The 19441-nt window shown below is 42.0% G+C and overlaps 1 protein-coding gene across 2 annotated transcripts; it reads left to right on the forward strand.

The window, feature by feature from the left end:
* The first annotated feature begins 326 nt into the window (after positions 1 to 326).
* Positions 327 to 9216, forward strand: LOC307047532 (uncharacterized protein). Of its 2 annotated transcripts, none has more exons than XM_079694536.1 (2): positions 327 to 433; positions 6765 to 9216. In XM_079694536.1, exon 2 carries the CDS (start codon positions 7221 to 7223, stop codon positions 7848 to 7850), a length of 630 nt encoding a protein of 209 aa, XP_079550662.1. In that variant the 5' UTR covers positions 327 to 433; positions 6765 to 7220; the 3' UTR covers positions 7851 to 9216. The 2 variants fall into 2 exon arrangements, with proteins under 2 accessions (XP_079550662.1, XP_079550661.1); XM_079694535.1 differs by having other exon boundaries at positions 340 to 476.
* The last annotated feature ends 10225 nt before the right edge of the window (positions 9217 to 19441 follow it).

Genomic DNA, 19441 nt, shown 5'->3' on the forward strand with positions numbered 1-19441 from the left:
GGTTACAATGGGTGAACTGTTTAGTATTTTGAAAAAAAAACTTCACAGAAATGTTTTGTAGGTATGGTGTCACGATCTGTCTGTGTTGTGTTTTGTCTTGTTTAGATCTGTCTTTGGTTTCCTGTCTGTGTGTTCCCTCCTACCTGTACCCTCCTACCTGTTTACTTGATTGTGTTCACCTGTTGCCCCTGTGTTTTCTCCTCCCTCCTCACCTGTCTCTTGTTTCGTTGATTAGTCTTGTGTGTATTTAAGTTCTGTTTTTGCTGTCTGTCATTGTTGGTTCGTCGTTTGTCTGTGACTGTGTTCAACGGGGAGTGTTCTGAGTTTTGACGTTTAGCCTTTTTCAGTGTTATCTGCGTTTGGGTCCTGCTTGCTTCACTCACCGTAACAGAACCAACCAACCAAGATGGACCCAGCAGATGATCCATTTGAGGTGGAACTACATAAATGTACCTATTCTTTGGCTTTCTGCTATGGTAGGTGGCAGAGGTGTGGACTTGAGTCATATGACTTGGACTCGAGTCAGACTCGAGTCTCCAATTTGATGACTTGAGACTCGACTTGACAAAATCACAAAACTCTTGCGACTCGAGTTGGACTTGAACACCAATGACTCGGGACTTGACTTGGACTTGAGTCTTCCGACTTGAGGTGACTTGATAATTTAATTCAGAGGTCTCCAACACGCCGATCGCAAGATACCGCTAGAAGAGCAGACTCCCGTCGGGGAGAGCAGAATCTTCAACCGCTCCTACTCTTCCTGAGAATCCTTGCAGGCAGGGATTTAATTAGCTGGGCCACCATGCGGCCAATCATATGCGAAGACACACTAGGATCATACCATTATGTGAAAGAAGGGTGGGGGGCACAGCAGGTGTAGTGGTACAGGCCAGCTGCACAGAGCGACGGGGAGACGGATTTAAATGCAAGCGCGTCGGAAAAAGTCAAGAAATGAGCGAAAACCGAAAAAAGAAGCAGCATCTGGCTGCATTTCAATGATATTGGAGAAAGCAAAGCTGACTGCAGGATTTGTAAAATGAAAATAACCTTCAGATCAGGTTTTTTGGTAACCACTCAGGATTTATTGTCAGAGGTGGGAGAAGTTCAGATCTTGTTCTTGAGTAAAAGTACCAGGGGGGGGGGGGGGAGTGTAGGAATACTCGGTTACAATAAAAAATCCTGCATTCAAAATGTTACAAGTAAAAGTACAAAAGTATCAGCATCAAAATATACTTAAAGTACCACCTGCAGAGGGATCTAGATTCAGGTGTTCTTTTCCCCATAGAGACTGCCTCGCTGCACATTATCCCTTGCATAAAGATAGATGGTGGGTCCCTTATAACATGTTGTACACAGTGGAAATAAACATTCTGGTCACCTCAACATCAGTGATCTTATACATTAAACTCCTTCTGAATCAAACCGTCACGGTAGCATTACCTTACTGAGAAAATAGATTATTGAATTATTCATGTGACTAATAAAGAGCAGTTTGATTATTTAAGTATTATTCTGTTGATCAATGTCATTACATTTGGTGAAAAGCACATAATGACTTGTTTAAGACTCGTTTTGTCAAAGTTTAGGACTTGGACTTGACTTGAACTTGCCCATCCTGACTTGAGACTCGATTTGGACTTGAACGCAAAGACTTGAGACTTGACTCGGACTTGAGCGCAAAGACTTGAGACTTGACTCGGACTTGCAAAACAATGACTTGGTCCCACCTCTGGTAGGCGGAGGGGAGCGCAGAAAGAGGCTGCTCAGGCAGAGGCGCACCAGATAGCAAAAGAGAAACCATGTCTTATGAAGTTCTTACCTGGCTGGATGATGGATATCCTCCCGACATGTGTTTCCCGGTCTGCTAGCCCCAGGCATGCTAGCCCCCTGCCTCCCAATTCCCAACCTGAAACCATACATCTCGGCGTGTTCCGTCTGGAGTCAACCTCTGCTTCTTCCCCAGTTCCTGCTCCTGTCCAGGAGCCGTTCTCTTGAACTCGTCTGGCTTTTGGAGGTCCACAGAGCCTCCAAAAGGCTCCTAAGAGAAGGAGTCGCAAGGCCAGACTAGCAACCCGAGCCCCAAGAGTCATGGTTCCGGCCCCAGTTCTGGCCCCCGCAGCCATGGTTCCAGCGTCAGTCCTGGCCCCAGCAGCCGCGGTTCCGGCCCCAGTTCTGGCCCCAGCAGCCATGGTTCCGGCCCCAGTTCTGTCCCCAGCAGCCATGGTTCCGGCCCCAGTTTTGGCCCCTAAATTATACCTCCTTTGAAAGCCTTGTTTTCAGTCTTACGCATCCGACCTGGAAAACTTTGCAGCCAATCTTATTTGTTACAGTGTCCCGTGTACCAGGTCCTTATTCAGAATTCTTAGCAGAATTATCTGAGTTATCAGCTTTGGTACTTAAAACAGATAAAGTAATTATCGTAGGTGACTTTAATATTCATGTTGACGAGGATAAAAATAGCCTTACTGTTGCATTTAACTGTATATTAGATTCTGTTGGTTTCTGTCATAGTGTAAATAAACCAACCCACTGCTATAATCACACTCTCGACCTTGTTCTGACTTATGGTATTGAAATTGAGCAACTATTAGTCGAACCGCATAATCCTGCTTTGTCCGACCATTTCTTAGTAACTTTTGAAGTACTGTTAATAGACTACAAAGCATTAGTCAAAAGCTCCTGCTCTGTTAGTGCTATAGCCACATTTAAGGAAGAGATTACACCAATACTTAAGTCGATAGCATGTCTGCATGTAAGGGAGGAAACTTATACAAAATGTACACCACCCCAAATTGATCATGTTGTTGATAGTGCTACAGATGCGCTGCGAATAAAATTAGACTCTGTTGCTCCTTTGAAAAAGAAGAAAATAAAACAACATAGATTAGCTCCATGGCATAATGCCGAAACCCGCAAAATAAAGCAAAAGTCGAGGCAACTTGAAAGGATATGGCGTTCCACTAAACTTGAAGAATCTCGTTTAATTTGGCATATTACTCTCAATGAATATAAGAAAGCACTGCGTAAAGCGAGAGCAGACTACTACTCTTCATTAATAGATGAGAATAAGAATAATGCAAGATTTCTTTTCAGAACTGTAGCCAGGCTGACAGAGAGCCACAGCTCGACTGAGCCTTCTATTCCCATAGCACTCAGTAGTAATGATTTTATGTGCTTTTTTAACGATAAAATTGTTACTCTTAGAAACAAAATTAATGACCTCTTGCCTTTGACCAGTATAGTGTTATCAACAGCTCCCGGAAACGTAAGTTCTAATATTACACTAGATAGTAAACTAGAATGCTTTTCAGCCATAAACCTTGAACAATTAAATTCAATGATTCTCTCTTCTAAACCATCAACGTGTATCTTAGACCCGATTCCAACTAAGCTGTTAAAATAAGTTTTTCCATTAATTAGCACTTCTTTATTAAATATTATGAATATATCTTTATTATCCGGCTATGTTCCACAATCATTCAAAGTAGCAGTGATAAAACCGCTTCTTAAAAAGCACAACCTCGATCCAGAGGTTTTAGCCAACTATAGACCTATTTCTAATCTTCCGTTCCTCTCAAAAATTCTTGAGAAAGCAGTCGCAAAACAGCTGTGTAATTACTTAAAAAACTGTGATTTATTTGAAGATTTTCAGTCTGGCTTTAGGACACATCATAGCACAGAGACAGCTCTGGTTAAAGTCACAAATGACATTCTAATAGCCTCAGACAAAGGACTTGTCTCTATTCTTGTTTTGCTCGATCTCAGTGCTGCATTTGATACCGCGACCATGATATCCTATCGCAAAGACTAGAGCACTTAGTTGGCATCAAGCTGCAAACTCTGGGGAAGAGCCGGGACGCCAATGCGGAAGTGCCTCAAACTGCAGTTCATCTAGTGGCCAGTAGGAAAAGTCTGCAGAAGGGAGCAATTTCCATAGACCCCAATGTTAAAATGCCCAACTTTAGAGCAGAATTAAACATGTTTACATCATGGTTCAAAAAACCATATTCTCTGTATAGTTAGATCCCCCCTTCATGAATATGGATTGGGGGGGTGAATTTTTTCCCAAGTCATCTGTTTAATTAATATTAAGCCTTAAAGCTTTTGCATAAATTAGGGCGTGGTCACTTTGATGGACATGTACATGCCTCACTGTCAGCTAACAGCAACTTGTCCACTCTGCAAGGCTACAACCATAGAGGCTACAATGTTAGTTAGTTGTAGTTACTGTACTGTGCCGTGTTCGTGGTGATTGTGCCTTTTAGGGAATATTGTTACAAATACCAGGCAATTCAAATGTTGTGCTGTGCGCTTGAATGTACTAACAGAACTTCCAAGAAGTCTAAAATGATCATATTATACATGTCCCGTTCGCAGGTGTTTGTGTGCTTGGTAGCTTAGCTTGTTACTTATTAGCCAGCTAAGGACGTAACCCTTTATACTATATACATTTTAGTTTATGATTCAGCCTTGGGTAAGACTTTTATAGTCTATGGCTATGACGCCCATAATGCTAAACGGGAGCAAATGTTAATAGGGGACCCAATTATCCCAGTGGTGGCCGCCGGAGCTAACGGAGCCGCAGGGGGCTAGCTCCAGCCGGCGTCCCGGAGCTAGCCCACTGCGGCTCCGTTAGGTCCGGGGCCGGGCGGTGGAGTCCGTCTTTTATTAACGTGTGAATGACAAGCATTAAGAATAACAAAACATAGCTAATTCTGTTGCAGATTCTCTCATTTGATTATGAATGTAACGTTTATATAGGGGAACTACACTGTTAGCAGTAACTTGGTATGTACGTATTTCATGTTAGCTTAGCTTCTTAGCCTGAGCTAGCTCTGTTTACTTCCAGTTCAGAGGCAGCAGGTCCTGCCTCGACTCCGCCTCTTTGCCCTTATTTGGAGCAGGCGGGATTAGACTCTGACGTCGCTGTCAAGCCGTTAGTGGCCGACTCCGCCTACTAAGGGCTTCTCGGCAACTCTGCAGAATCCTATGGGTGACGTCACGGACACTACGTCTATTTATATATACAGTCTATAGTTGGCATACAGGGAACTGCTTTAGGCTGGTTTAGGTCCTATCTATCTGAACGCTCTCAGTTTGTACGTGTCAACGATGAATCTTCCACGCAAACCAAAGTTAACCATGGAGTGCCACAGGGCTCAGTGCTCGGACCTATTTTGTTCACATTATATATGCTTCCGTTAAGCAATATTATAAGGAATCATTCTGTAAACTTTCATTGTTATGTGGATGATACTCAACTAAATGTATCAATCAAGCCTGATGAAATTAATCATCTAAATAAAATTCAAGACTGCCTCAAAGACTTAAAAACGTGGATGACCTTACATTTTTTGATGTTAAACACGACCAAAACTGAAGTCATTGTACTTGGCCCAAAGAATCTACGAAACAAATTATCTAAAGATATACTAACTATGGATGGCATTAATTTGTCCTCCAGTGAGACTGTAAGGAATTTTGGTGTTATATTTGATCAGGATTTATCCTTTAACGCCCACATAAAATCAATTTCAAGGGCCGCCTACTTCCATCTAAGTAACATTGCAAAAATCAGGCATATCTTGCCTCAAAACGATGCAGAGAAACTACAGTAGTCCATGCATTTGTTACTTCAAGGCTGGATTATTGTAACTCCTTATTATCAGGGTGTACCAAGAAGTCAGTCAAGTCACTTCAGCTGATTCAAAATGCTGCAGCTTGTGTACTAACCAGAGTTAGGAAAAGGGACCACATTACTCCTGTTCTGGCTGCCTTACACTGGCTCCCTATAGAACACAGGATAGAATTTAAAATTCTTCTTCTCGCCTACAAAGCCCTTAATGGGCAGGCGCCATCTTACCTCAAAGAACTCATTATACCCTACTGTCCTACTAGGGCATTGCGTTCCAAGAAGGCAGGGTCGTTGGTTGTTGCTAGAGTCTCTAAAAGTACAATGGGAGCCAGAGCCTTTTCTTATCAAGCTCCACTTTTGTGGAATCAGCTTCCAGTTTGTGTTCGGACGGCAGACACCCTATCCGTTTTTAAGAGTGCGCTTAAGACCTTCCTTTTTGATAAAGCTTATAGTTAGGGCTGATTAGATTCAGCCCCTAGTTTTGCTGATATAGGCTTAGTTTGTCGGGGGACATCTTACTTCTTCCTTCTCTCTGTCTATACCTGTGTACTCTCATGTTCCGATTAACCCAGCTTCCCCAAATTTCTTTCTTTTTGGTGTCTATATAATAATAATAATAATAATAAATGGGATTTATATAGCGCTTTTCTAGACCCAAAGACGCTTATATACGCCGGGATCCGGAGTCATGGATGATCCTGCGGTCCTGTGTCATGGATCGCGAGTCCTGGATCTTAAGTCGTGGCTGTGGTCCTGGATCATAAGTCCTGGATGGATATCCTCATGGATTAATCTTCCTATTATACACACATGCATTTCCAAACATTTGGACTACCTATGTTGCAAATGTATTATCTTTTCAATTTACACACGGCATCTATTGCACGTCTGTCCGTCATGGGAGAGGGATCCCTCCTCTGTTGCTCTCCCTGAGGTTTCTCCCATTTTTCCCTTTAAACTGTGGGGTTTTTTTCCGGAAGCTTTTCCTTGTACGATGTGAGGGTCTGAGGACAGAGGGTGTCATATTGTCATACTGATATTCTGTACAAACTGTGAAGTCCACTGAGACAAAAGTAACATTTGTGATATTGGGCTATATAAATAAACATTGATTGATTGATGTTTCCAGCCTCAGTTCTGGCCCCAGCAGCCATGGTTCCGGCCCTGGTTCTGGCCCCAGCAGCCATAGTCCCTTCTTTAGTCCCTTCTTTAGTCCCTTCTTTAGTCCCTTCTCTAGTCCCTTCTCTAGTCCCTTCTCTAGTCCCTTCTCAAGTCCCCTCTCTAGTCCCTTCTCAAGACCCCTCTCTAGTTCCCTCTCCAGTCCCTCCTCTAGTTCCCTCTCCAGTCCCTCCTCTAGTTCCATCTCCAGTCCCTTCTCTAGTCCCTTCTCTAGTCCCCTCTCTAGTCTCCTCTCTAATCCCATCTCAAGTCCCTTCTCTCAAGTCCCATCTCTAGTCCCATTTCTAGCCCCATTTCTAGTCCCCACTCTAGTCCCTACTCTAGTCCCTACTCTAGTCCCCTCTCGAGTCCCCTCTCCAGTTTCCTCTCAAGTCACCTCTCGAGTCCCCTCTCAAGTCCCTACCCAATGTCCTGGTCCGTTGGAGGTTCCTCTGGAGGTCCTGCCAACTCCATATCCTGTCCCGTTGGAGGCCCCGCCGACTACTCTTCTGCCGGGGGTCCTGCCAACCCTATGTCCTGTGCCATTGGAGGTTCCGCTGGGGGTCCTGCCAGCTCCATGCCCTGTCCCGCTGGGGGTCCCGCCGACTACTCTTCCGCTGGGGGTCCTGACAACCCTGTGTTCTGTCCCGTTGGGGGTTCCGCCGACTACTCTTCTGCCAGGGGTCCTGCCAACTCCATGTCATGTTCCGTTGGGGGTCCCGCCGACTGCTCTTCTGCCGGGGGTCCTGCCAACCCTATGTCCTGTGCCGTTGGAGGTCCCGCCGACTACTCTTCTGCCGGGGGTCCTGCCAACCCAATGTCCTGTGCCGTTGGAGGTTCCGCTGGGGGTCCTGCCAACTCCATGTCCTGTGTCGTTGGGGGTTCCGCTGAGAGTCCTGCCAGCCCCATGTCCTGTTCCGTTGGAGGTCCCGCTGAGAGTCCTGCCAATCCTATGTCTTGTTCCGTTGGAGGTCCCGCCATCACCTATCTCGCCGGGGGTCCTGCCAACTCCTGGTCATCTTCCGTGGGGGATCCTGCCGAAGCCACACCACCCTAAAACTCTTTAAATGCGGAGTGTCACTCTATCCATTCACTATGTGGAGAGTCAGACCTGCTGTGCCTGGTTTTGGTTGCTGAGCTATGATTGGTTAATTTTGTTTTGGGGAGGGGTTAAGCGAACAGTAAATCAGTAAATTCCACCGATATCAATTGAATAGGTCATCTGATACTGTTGTAATTGGCCCAGTCAAACAAGTCTGAATTATGATGTTCTTTGCTTTTCTTGTATCAATATGAGCTGAACAGAAATACCAGAACAAAGTGTAATACCCCTGTAATTGTGTCTAACTACTGCAATTAGGGCCAGGTTTAATGGTCTAATAGATCTTCATCTGATCAACAAATGTCTTTTCTTTTCTTCATTTTACTCTTTGCAAGGACATCCAGGGCCTTAGGAAACGCACACCAGATGCAAAACCACAAGTAGCTTATTCAAAAAGTAAATGCACTTGTGGATTTATAATGTAAAAATGCGGACATTTTTGCATAATTGTTGGAAAACTGCTGCCTAGTAATCACTGGTTTAAAGTGATTAGGGCTGAGAGCCCTTTTTCATTTGTATTGGCAGTTTGACTATTTTGTCAGAGTTAATCAAACCTTCTGTTTAAACTTTTTGCACTGCTGTTGGATAAATTAGTCAAATTATCATCACTCATCAATGGAAGGTATTGACGTCTGATTAAGTTTGGAATTAAGGCCTCATTTTCAGCCATAGATGTCAACGAACTGGTGATTAAAAGGCTTCAAATGGAACCAATCGAATAATGAAGGTAAATATTGAGTCTCTTTTACAGATCTTCACTTATTGGCACAAAGTGACAGGAAAATGTAAACCGTTTTGCCTACGGTTTCTTAACCCCTCAGCTTCTCCCATTATTCAGTCAACATTTATTACAGTCTATTTTCACTTAGCCTGTTCATCAAGACTTGAGCTTTGGGCTAAACTAAAGTTGGGGGTTGGTTTGAGTTCAGGGGTAAACCATTCCTTTCTTTACATATTTTGACTCTGTATTTTATACTTCTGTAACTTAAAGATCCAATCTTCCCTCCACTCAGACAGAGTTGAGTTTCAGGCAAAAGACACATGAGACTCCCAACAGTGAAGGTGATTTTCTTGTCTGCAAACCATGCATTTTCCTCTGCTTAGCTTATGGATTTAAAGCTTCCCCCTGGGCTGTTTTCACTGTCATTCCATTCGAGGGGTTTGTTACATAACTTGCCCACTGATACTGATCCTGACTCATTACCTTGTGCTCGTGACTTTGTGGTTTAAGATGTGCACCATATGAAATCTGGCTATGAACCTGCAGTTATAATGTGTCATTAACTTTGTAATAATAGAAAACAAATCATTAAAAAAACAACCCGTAACCACTGATTATTTTTTAAAGATGTCTTCATGTCCATTTATCAGCGAGAGGCTGTGGTTAAATAACTTGGAATGAGCAGTTTCATTGGTCTGACCTTCCTCCTCCACAGAGTTTATTTTGTGGTGTTGTAGTCCTGTTCGGCTGCTGCTAGGAAGACTGATACAATCTGCAGCTAACACATGCTGCTGCATTGTTCCCGGTGCCAAAGAAGACATAGACATGAAAAACCAATAAAAGCTGCATGCTTGCAATGCTATCAAGTCAAATATTTCTACCAGTCTTATTGTAAGTCAAATTTATTTAATATATAATCGCTATATTACCATTTTATATACAGGACTGTCTCAGAAAATTAGAATATTGTGATAAAGTTCTTTATTTTCTGTAATGCAATTAAAAAAACAAAAATGTCATACATTCTGGATTCATTACAAATCAACTGAAATATTGCAAGCCTTTTATTATTTTAATATTGCTGATTATGGCATACAGCTTAAGAAAACTCAAATATCCTATCTCTAAATATTAGAATATCATGAAAAAGTATACTAGTAGGGTGTTCAACGAATCAATTGAATCGTCTAATTAACTCGAAACACCTGCAAGGGTTTCCTGAGCCTTGAAAAACACTCAGCTTGGTTCAGTAAACTAAATCACAAGTATGGGGAAGACTGCTGATCTGACTGCTGTCCAGAGGACCGTCATTGACACCCTCCATCAGGAGGGTAAGACACAAAAAGAAATTTCTCAAAGAGCAAGCTGTTCACAGAGTGCAGTTTCAAAGCACATCCACAAAAAGTCTGTTGGAAGGGGGAAATGTGGCAGGAAACGCTGCACAACCAAGAGAGATGACCGCAGCCTTAACAGCATTGTGAAGAAGAGTCGCTTCCAGAATTTGGGGGAGCTTCAAAGACAGTGGACTGAAGCTGGAGTCCAGGTATCAAAAGTCACTGTTCACAGACGTGTCCGGGAAATGGGCTACAATAGCCGTATTCCCATGGTCAAGCCACTTCTGAACTCAAGACAACGGAAGAGGCGTCTGACTTGGGCTAAGGAAAAGAAGCACTGGACAGTTGCACAGTGGTCCAAAGTCCTCTTTTCAGACGAAAGCAAGTTTTGTATTTCATTTGGAAGTCAAGGCGCCAGAGTCTGGAGAAAGGCTGGAGAGGAGCAAAATCCAAGTTGCTTGAAATCCAGTGTGAAGTTCCCACAGTCAGCGATGGTTTGGGGAGCCATGTCAGCTGCTGGTGTTGGTCCACTGTGTTTCATCAAGCCCAGAGTAAATGCAGCTGTGTACCAAGAGATTTTAGAGCACTACATGCTTCCGTCTGCTGAAAAGCTCTATGGAGATGAGGAATTCATTTTCCAGCATGATCTGGCACCTGCCCACAGTGCCAAAACCACCAGTAACTGGTGTACTGACCATGGCATTACTGTCCTCGATTGGCCTGCAAATTCCCCTGACCTGAACCCCATAGAGAATATGTGGGGTATTGTGAAGAAGAAGCTGAAAGACACCAGACCCAACAATGCTAATGAGCTAAAGGCCGCTATTGAAGCATCCTGGGCATCCATAACACCTCAGCAATGCCACAGGCTGATTGCCTCCATGCCACGCCGCATTGATGCAGTAATCCGTGCAAAAGGATTCCCAACCAAGTACTGAGTGCATTAATGGACATTTTCAAATGTTTGATTGTGTTTTGCTGTTATAAATCTTTTTTTTTTACTTGGTCTGAGGAACTATTCTAATTTTTTGAGATAGGATTTTTGAGTTTTCTTAAGCTGTATGCCATAATCAGCAATATTAAAATAATAAAAGGCTTGCAATATTTCAGTTGATTTGTAATGAATCCAGAATGTATGACATTTTTGTTTTTTTAATTGCATTACAGAATATAAAGAACTTTATCACAATATTCTAATTTTCTGAGACAGTCCTGTATACATGCTTGTTTGCTATCTTGTATAGGGTTAGAAAATGAATTGATACCATTCTTGTTCCTATAAACTCAATATCATGGGACACAAAGGTAATGTTAGCTTAGCTTAGCACAAAGACGAAACAGCTTAGCATGGCTCTCTTCAAAATGAACAAACCACCTCTAAAGCTCACTAATTAACATTTAAATCCAATTTGAAACAAAGGCTTACACTTCATCAAATATAACATTTAAAGTGTGAAATACTAAGTTTTCGAGCAAGCTAAGCTAACTGTCTTACTGGGTGAAGCCAGGACCGTTTCTAGCTTTTTGGGGGCCCTATGCAAGATGTTGTTTGGGGGCCCTAGTTTTTACAGTTTTTTAACCAGAATGGGGGGGATCACGAAGCCTTTAAGAAGATCTGTGGAGATGCATCAATCTGTTACACTTTAAGAGGAAAACAGGCTAATTTCACGAAAACCAAGCAATTAAAGCTTACAAAATACTATATTAACTTGTTAAGCCCGAGAGACCCCGGTACCGGGGCCCTCCCGCAACATCTTGCAGGAAACAGTGTCTGAGGGCATGTTCATTTAATGAACTATGAACGTTTTATATCCATGTAATGGGAAGAAACTCATCATCACTCAACTGATCTTTTTAAAAAAAAAAAAAATTTAAACCCCACAATGCTAACGCTGAGCCTCTGAATTAGCAACGAGCGAAAAATGCTAACAGATTTACTGCACCGAAACTCACTCATACAACCTTATTATTTATCCATTCTGCGCATCCAACCCATCGATCTGATCTTGAGATGACACAGAATCGATGGGTACAGACATTATCACTCAATGATACGAACTTGCGACTTTATAAACAAAAACAGACATCAAACATGTGGCGCTAGGTAGCTAAAAACGCTAACATGGCTTACCTGTGTCGTAGTCTGGTCAAAAGTGGTCTTCAATGGCATTAAAACGATAAAAACGCTGCTGAAGTTAATCCATAGGTTAATCCAATGTGTCTGTGTCCCTTTGAAATTATTTCTGATAATCCATAAACAATAAACCTGCTTTTCCGTTTCCAGATGTCAGAGCTGGAGATAGCTTCACTCTCATGTAAAACTGTGTGCGCGAAGCCCCCACCTTTTTGTTTTACCATGTGTGTGTGTGGGGAAATCCCCCTTCGATTCTATTGTCTCTAACGGTCAGAAAGAGATGTAAATCAGCAAAATCGACAAAGGGGGGCTAGAGATATGGAAAATCCACCCAAATGAACCCAGAAGTGTTTTTTTTGTGCTAAATCTCTCTAAAAAGGTCAGATTTAACTTGTTTTGCATCAATCTTGTTACAGGGTTATTATATGTTGTACTTTGGATTCCTAAAGCTTTTAGTCTAGTAACCCATCATCCAAGGGTAGTTTTCACTATGAGTAAAAAATAATACAGTTTTTTACTATGTTCAATCTGAATTTTCTTTAAAAATAGAAAACATCTATATTGATTCTGACTTTTCTACATCCAACTCACAGGTTTATCATTACTTTAAGAAAAAAGATTATTAATTTAACCCTTTTAGAAGGGAAGATATGGTAATTTCTTCTGGGAATGTCATTTTCGAGCCTGAGACCTGAAAAACAGGCTCAGGGTTAAAAAGGTAAACAATAAGGCTCCTCTGTGTCAATAAATGCAAGAGATGCAGCATTTTCTCAACAATGTATAATTTACATTTTTCATCTTCCTCAGACGTCACTCATTGGCTTTATTGATCACCAAAAACACAAGCCACAGCTTTGCTATCATTGCAGTTTAGTTGTGTTTATATCCTACATTTCATTTTTAAGCATATAATGCTTCACCGAACACAGGAGGGGGCTTGGCTGTCTAGAAATAAAGACGGCTAATTTGAATTCTCCCCAAATATATTGAGGCTGAACCTGAACTTTCAGCTTGGGGGCCCGCTAGTGGCCACAGGGGCCCTATGCATCTGCATAGTCCGTCTATAGGAAGAAACAGCCCTGAGTGAAGCCTCATAATTGGCAGGTTTATCCCCGAACATTAAACTATTTAATTTATATTACCTAAATTCTATGTTTTGTATGTTATATTCCCAGTGTTGGGACTAACGCGTTACAAACTAACGCGTTGCTGTAACGCAACTACCTTTTGCGGTAACTAATAACGTTACTAGTTACCTATCCCCATTCAGTAACGCCGTTATAGTTACTGTGATTTAAATGGGTGCGTTACTGCGTTACATTTTGTGATCCAACTGAACCGAATCTCCCTGCGGATGTAATTTACAGGCGAATACAGTGATGTCCTCTCACAGTACCATGGAAAAGTGAAAGTGATGTGAGGAGTGATGATTGGTTAACGCGGGGTAAAGCCAATCAGAGACAGAGTTGGGCGGGTCCTTATGGGGAAAATACACAGATACACAAACACTTGCTAACACACACACATACACGGCAACGCCCACCACCACCAGCACACACACACACACAATGGCAGATGCAAGTATCGGCCCGTCCACACAGCGGCGTGCGTTGACGCTTCACCATTCACTTTGAATGGGGTGACGTCACTTTTCGCCGAACTGCATTGTGGGAAGCGACACGTTGCTGGCGTGGCTCGTTGCAAAAGTTGAGTAATGTTCAACTTTTGACGCCTTGGCAGAAACGTCAGCCAATCGAATCATATGCCAGTACAAGCTCTAGCCAATCAAACCGCTGCTTGTGGTGCGGAAGATTCATGTGATTGGTTGTTGGTCGAGTTTCAGACTCGCCGGCAAGCGAAAACGCACGCCGCTGTGTGGACGGGCCATATCAGCGAGAGCAGCAGCGCATTTACAACTTGGAGATATAACCACTATTTTCAATTTGTGGGGATAAAGAACGCAAAAAATACAATGATGGGGGGTAGTCTTTTCTCTTACTGTGCCACAGAACAACACAAAAACTGGTATTTTATTGTTATTATTTTTAAAGTAAAGTAACTTGCTACTAGTTACTTTTATAATTTACTCACTAATAAAGTAACTAGTTGCTTTTTTGAGAGCAGTAACTATAACTATTACTAGTTACTTTTTAAAAGTAACTTGCCCAACACTGCATATTCCACAACTCTATAGTTCTAACGACCTTACATTGAAGATGTGTGTTTGGCCTACAAGCTAGGTGATTGGCTTTAGTTTATCACGATGCAAGCGTAAAAGTTCAAATGACACTGACAAAGGCTGTGCATTGAAATGTCTCTGCTTGAAGAAGACAAGTCACATTTTGTTTTTAAAGAAAAAGGCCCCAGCTGCAGCTCTGGTCATTGCCACATTGAACACAAGCAGCACAGTGCTAAGTACATAGCATCTCCCCTCTGATTCATCATTCATGTACTGAATCCGCTTCTGAGTTGTGTGAAAACACACTGTTGCCCATGTGTTCTCCATTACCCAATGCTAGCTGTAGTATTCCAATGATGTGACGGAGGTCAGGCCAGGTTTAAGCAGATGTCTTCAGTTTTGTTTCTACACCCCACAAGGGGTTGCCGTGTACAACAGCTTGGATTAAATCGGATAGAGTGAAGTGGAAGTGTACACTGTATCCGACCCCCCTCTGGATTCACTTAGGTCTCTGTACAGTTAGATGATCACTTTTCTTCGAGACTGACAAGCAAAGTCGTAGAGAGACCCTTGCGTGATTCGAAGCTAGTTCCAGGCTAATCCTGCCGCCTGTATTATTTTACAAGAACACCTGCACGAAGGCCCTGCCTCAGGACAAGGTGATTTCATTTTCCTGTCTGGAGATTAAAAAAGTTATCATGATAAAAATGTACTTTTTCCATAGCACTTTCTACATTTCCCTTAAAACAGATCATACCCTTATAAACCCCCTGACATTGACAGACTTTTCTGTTCGAGGGGAGGGTTCTGGGCCTCTTGTTTGAAAGATAGCAGACCCTGAATTAAAGTCTATTTTCAACAGGGATGTGATGGCGTACGATGTGATATACAGTTCTGCCTCCAGTGATCTGCTGGCTATCAGTAAATCTAAGGAGGAAGTGACTTCCTCCAATCTGTACCAAAGAAGAAATCTTCTCCAAAAGATGGCAAAATGCCTGGACAACATCTACTGAGCAGGAAAGGAGGCACCCGTCCTACATTCAAACACATAACAAAAAGTTCATAAAAGCTTTTTGCACAGTATTTAAAATATATTGTGATAATGACATGGCTAATATTAGTCTTTTGTAGAGTAATTGATAACAAATGCTTGGATGTTATTCTATTATTGTCAATAATGCAGAAGTAATTTGACAGCACATTATGAATTATTTTGCTTTGAATAATGACATGAATAGCACACATTGAAGTTAAACAGCCAATAAACAATAACTCACTCTGATCTTTTAGGAGTGTGAGTATTTACACAGTTTGTGCTGTAAGATGGAAATGCCCCAAAGTCTGGTCCTTGGATGCATCCAGACATCCTTAACCTCTGTAAGGAGTAGTTTATTATTACTAATCACTGCAGCTGCTTTCTTTGGATGCTTAAATGGATGTAGAGAGACCCCTACGTTGGCTTGTCTTCAAGTCAAGTCTGAGGGTGTCCTTCTACTGTGAGTCAGCTGGAGAACTTCCACTGAAGCGTGAGATCCTCTGGCTGGGAGCCACACTGTTTGGGGCAGTGAAGCCAAGTTTATGATATTGGCCTCTCAGACACTTCCTAGAAGGGTAACAGTGCTGTTCCAAGCAAATGGGAAAGTCCAGTCAATAAGAAAGAATTTAGTCACACATAACGTCTTGTTGAAACTGCTAGCCCTTTGGACCAATACTGCCGTGGCCAAAACCTCAAAGGATCAGTAAAGCATCTTGTCTTTATAAAGGAATGAATCTAGAGGAGGACATCAATGCATTGTTTTACCATAACATTTAACTACAAAGTAATTCAAAATGTAGTTTTCTACTACTGGATGAGAAGAAGCACATTCCGACTGAAAGTTTCCCGCGATTGAATTGATTGACAGTTGGTGGCAATAATGAGCAAATAAGCGAAGCAGGGCCCCCGCAAAGTCAGTGAAGAAAACAAACGCATGCTAGCCAACATGGATGTAAACATACTGTAGGTTTCAAATAATACAACATTTAAAAAAGGTTTCAAGTCTTTTATGGGGAAGCAAAAACACTTAATGTGGTTGATGGGTCTCACAAATACACACAGGAAGCACACAATGTTAACATAACATTTACAGATGGGTCCAGGTAGGGTGAGTGGACATGATGGGCTTTTGTAACATAAGGTGTTTTGACATGTTTGTTTTAAAAGCTAAAAATTATAAAGTGAATAGTGGCTGAGTTTCATTGATATGCTTCAGTTTCAGGGTCCGGGGTTGCAGTCGAATAGTCCAAAAATCAGCTCCTAAGTTCTAACCCTATCGTCTATTCCTTGACCTTTGGGTGAAACGTCATGGGGTTAAGGGATAGTGGATAGGAGAATTCAAAAGGACTTAGGAGAAGAGACAGCGGTACGTTAGAGAATCCGACTGCACTTTCACTATCCGACGTGTTTATGGTGCGCCAGCGGATGTCATTTTGTGCGTCTGCTGCTGTGGTGAAACTATGGAAACTACAGTGTTCTATACAACGGACTACATGGATGTTTAATAAGAACGAGGGACTACTGTAAACCCATCTAGAGACTCTGCACCGCGCTCTGATGCTGTTGTTTTATGATTTATGAACGTGGACAACGGAGGAACATATTCTTCATGACCAAAGTTGAAATTGAAATAAAAAAGGAAAGTGAAACTTATGCTCGTCACCCTCTCCCTCCGGTCCACATTAATACAAATGATCCCAATACGTATGATTGTATGAAAAATATCTTAAAATCAATACAAATGTATTTGATCATTTATTTATTTGATAATTTCAGTAAACACTAACGTTCATATTTCTCTCTTTTTGATTATAATACTGACGAACGTTCAAAACAAAGCACTTTGGCAACTTACCACATACGTTTTAAAATGCTTAATAAGCACCGTAACTTTCATGATATAATTTCTCCGTCATCGTTTGTTTCCGTGAACGGCCGACTGTTGTGTGGCGGCAAATGCTGCGGCTGCATGAATTGTGGGGCAGCATTTTCTCCTCTCCTTTCGGTGAGGGAGGTCCAGTGGTTCCTAAGATGAAGGAGGTTAAAAAGGAAGTTCGAAACCTCCTTTCCTATCACCTAGACTCTAGAGAATTCGAACGGCACTTATCATGGCTGCCACTGAGGGACTTCCAGGTCATTTCACTCCGTTAGGAAGGTTCCTAAGCTAAATGGACTATTCGACTGCAGCCCTGGTGTTTTGCATGCTGACTCACTATCAAACTGTCACAACTGGTCTCAAACTCAGTTTAGCCCTAAGCCTGTTTTTCAGGTCTCAGGCTCGAAAATGACATTCCCAGAACAAATGACCATATCTTCCCTTCTAAAATGGTCGAATTAATAATCTTTTTTCTCAAAGTAATGATAAACCTGTGAGTTGGATGTAGACGAGTCAGAATCAATAGATGTTTTTTATTTGAAAGAAAATTCAGATTGAACATAGTAAAAAAACTGTAAATTATAGTGTCCGTCCAAAAATTATTTTTTACTTGTAGTGAAACCAGTGCTTGAATTGGGCCGGTACTCACCGGTACGCAGTACCAGCACTTCTGATTTTTACCCATGTGGTACCGGCAAGGTGCCGGTACTCAGTAAAATATATAAATATATATATAAATAAAATAATAATATATAAGTAAAATATATTGTAAACGCAACGCAGCGCAAATGTGGGTCTGACTCTGCCTCACAGAGGGTGACTGGCTGTCTACATGACGTGGCCTGCCGACCAGTGCTTGAATTGGAATAAAAAAGGTGCCAGTACTCTAAATCAGCAACAAGTATTTGGCACAAAGTCATAGTACATCCTATAATGCTGGTGGGTTTGTCTCTTTACTGTATATTTTAGAAAGGCTCACTGTACTTAAACAAAATGACTCAGGGTGCATCTGAGATTAGAGGGGGTGCAGTGGTAAAGTGCTATTTTTATAAGTGGGGAGTGGACCTGACACCCTCTAGTCTAGGGGGGTCCGGGGGCATGCTCCCCCGGGAACATTTTTTTTTAAATATGGAAGTTAGATGCATCAATCTGGTGCACTTTGAGAGCAAAATGAAGAGATATATGGATACCTCTCAACATCCATAATGAAACAACTGTAAGCAGATTTACTTTTTCTTTATGGATATAAAAGAAAGTAAAGCTTGACTCCTACTGGCTGGTTAAATGACTCCTCGTCCCTGAGGCCACTACCAGTTATTTGTGCCATTTTGCTGGATTTATTTGTCAATAGCGTTGCTGCACAAAGTGATAGCCCTCTAGTTTTAAATCTTTAAAAAAGAAACATATGGAGATGGGTTACTATTTAAAAAAAAATTGCAAATCTATTTGGGAACAGTGGGGCCGGGCCTCAAATCCTATAGGGGGGTCCGGGGGCATGCTCCCCCGGTGAGATTTTTTTTTAAATGTTGGACTTAAATGCATCAATCTGGTGCATTTTGAGGGGGAAATAAAGAGACTACACCCATATGAAACAAAAATGTATACATTTAAATAATCATAAAATCATAAGTACATGGCCATAACCAATAACATACAATATCCAATATGAAAAAACATTGAAACTTGTTTATTTATTTGTTTTTGGTTCATTTATAGTTGTGAGTGTGTCTGGGCTCCTGAATCGGCCTCCCCTGTCTCCCCCCTGCTCCTCTTTGAGGCAACAGCAAAGACTAGTTTTAGCTCTCAACAAGTTTATCTTACCTTTTTTCACCTAGTTAACATTTTGTTTGTATTATTCATGCATATTTTACTAATCACTACCCCCTCAAATGGAAATATGTGTTTACATAAATGGTGACCGAACCGTTTGAGACCCACTGAGATAACTTAAACTAAGTTAACTATCTAAAGACTCAGAGATTAATTTACCTCACCAGAGCTGTAGTTAGCAGCCTCTCAGTCTGACAGCAAAGGACTTTCCCTCCACCTTGTTGTTGAAACAGCTCCTTATATCCGTTAGCGCAGCTAGCTAGCACCAGATGCTAACAACAATAAACGTAACCGGTGCTCGCGCTTTCTCGCTCGCTCGCGCCACACATACACCAACACACACCCTCCCGAGCTTGAATGACACACAGAGACCAATGGAGGGCATTAGTATGATCTGTATGAAAGTGGCAATGTCGGCAGGCCACGTCATGTAGAC

The sequence above is a fragment of the Notothenia rossii genome (genome assembly GCF_949606895.1).
Source record: "Notothenia rossii genome assembly, chromosome: 7".
Lineage (NCBI taxonomy): Eukaryota > Metazoa > Chordata > Actinopteri > Perciformes > Nototheniidae > Notothenia > Notothenia rossii.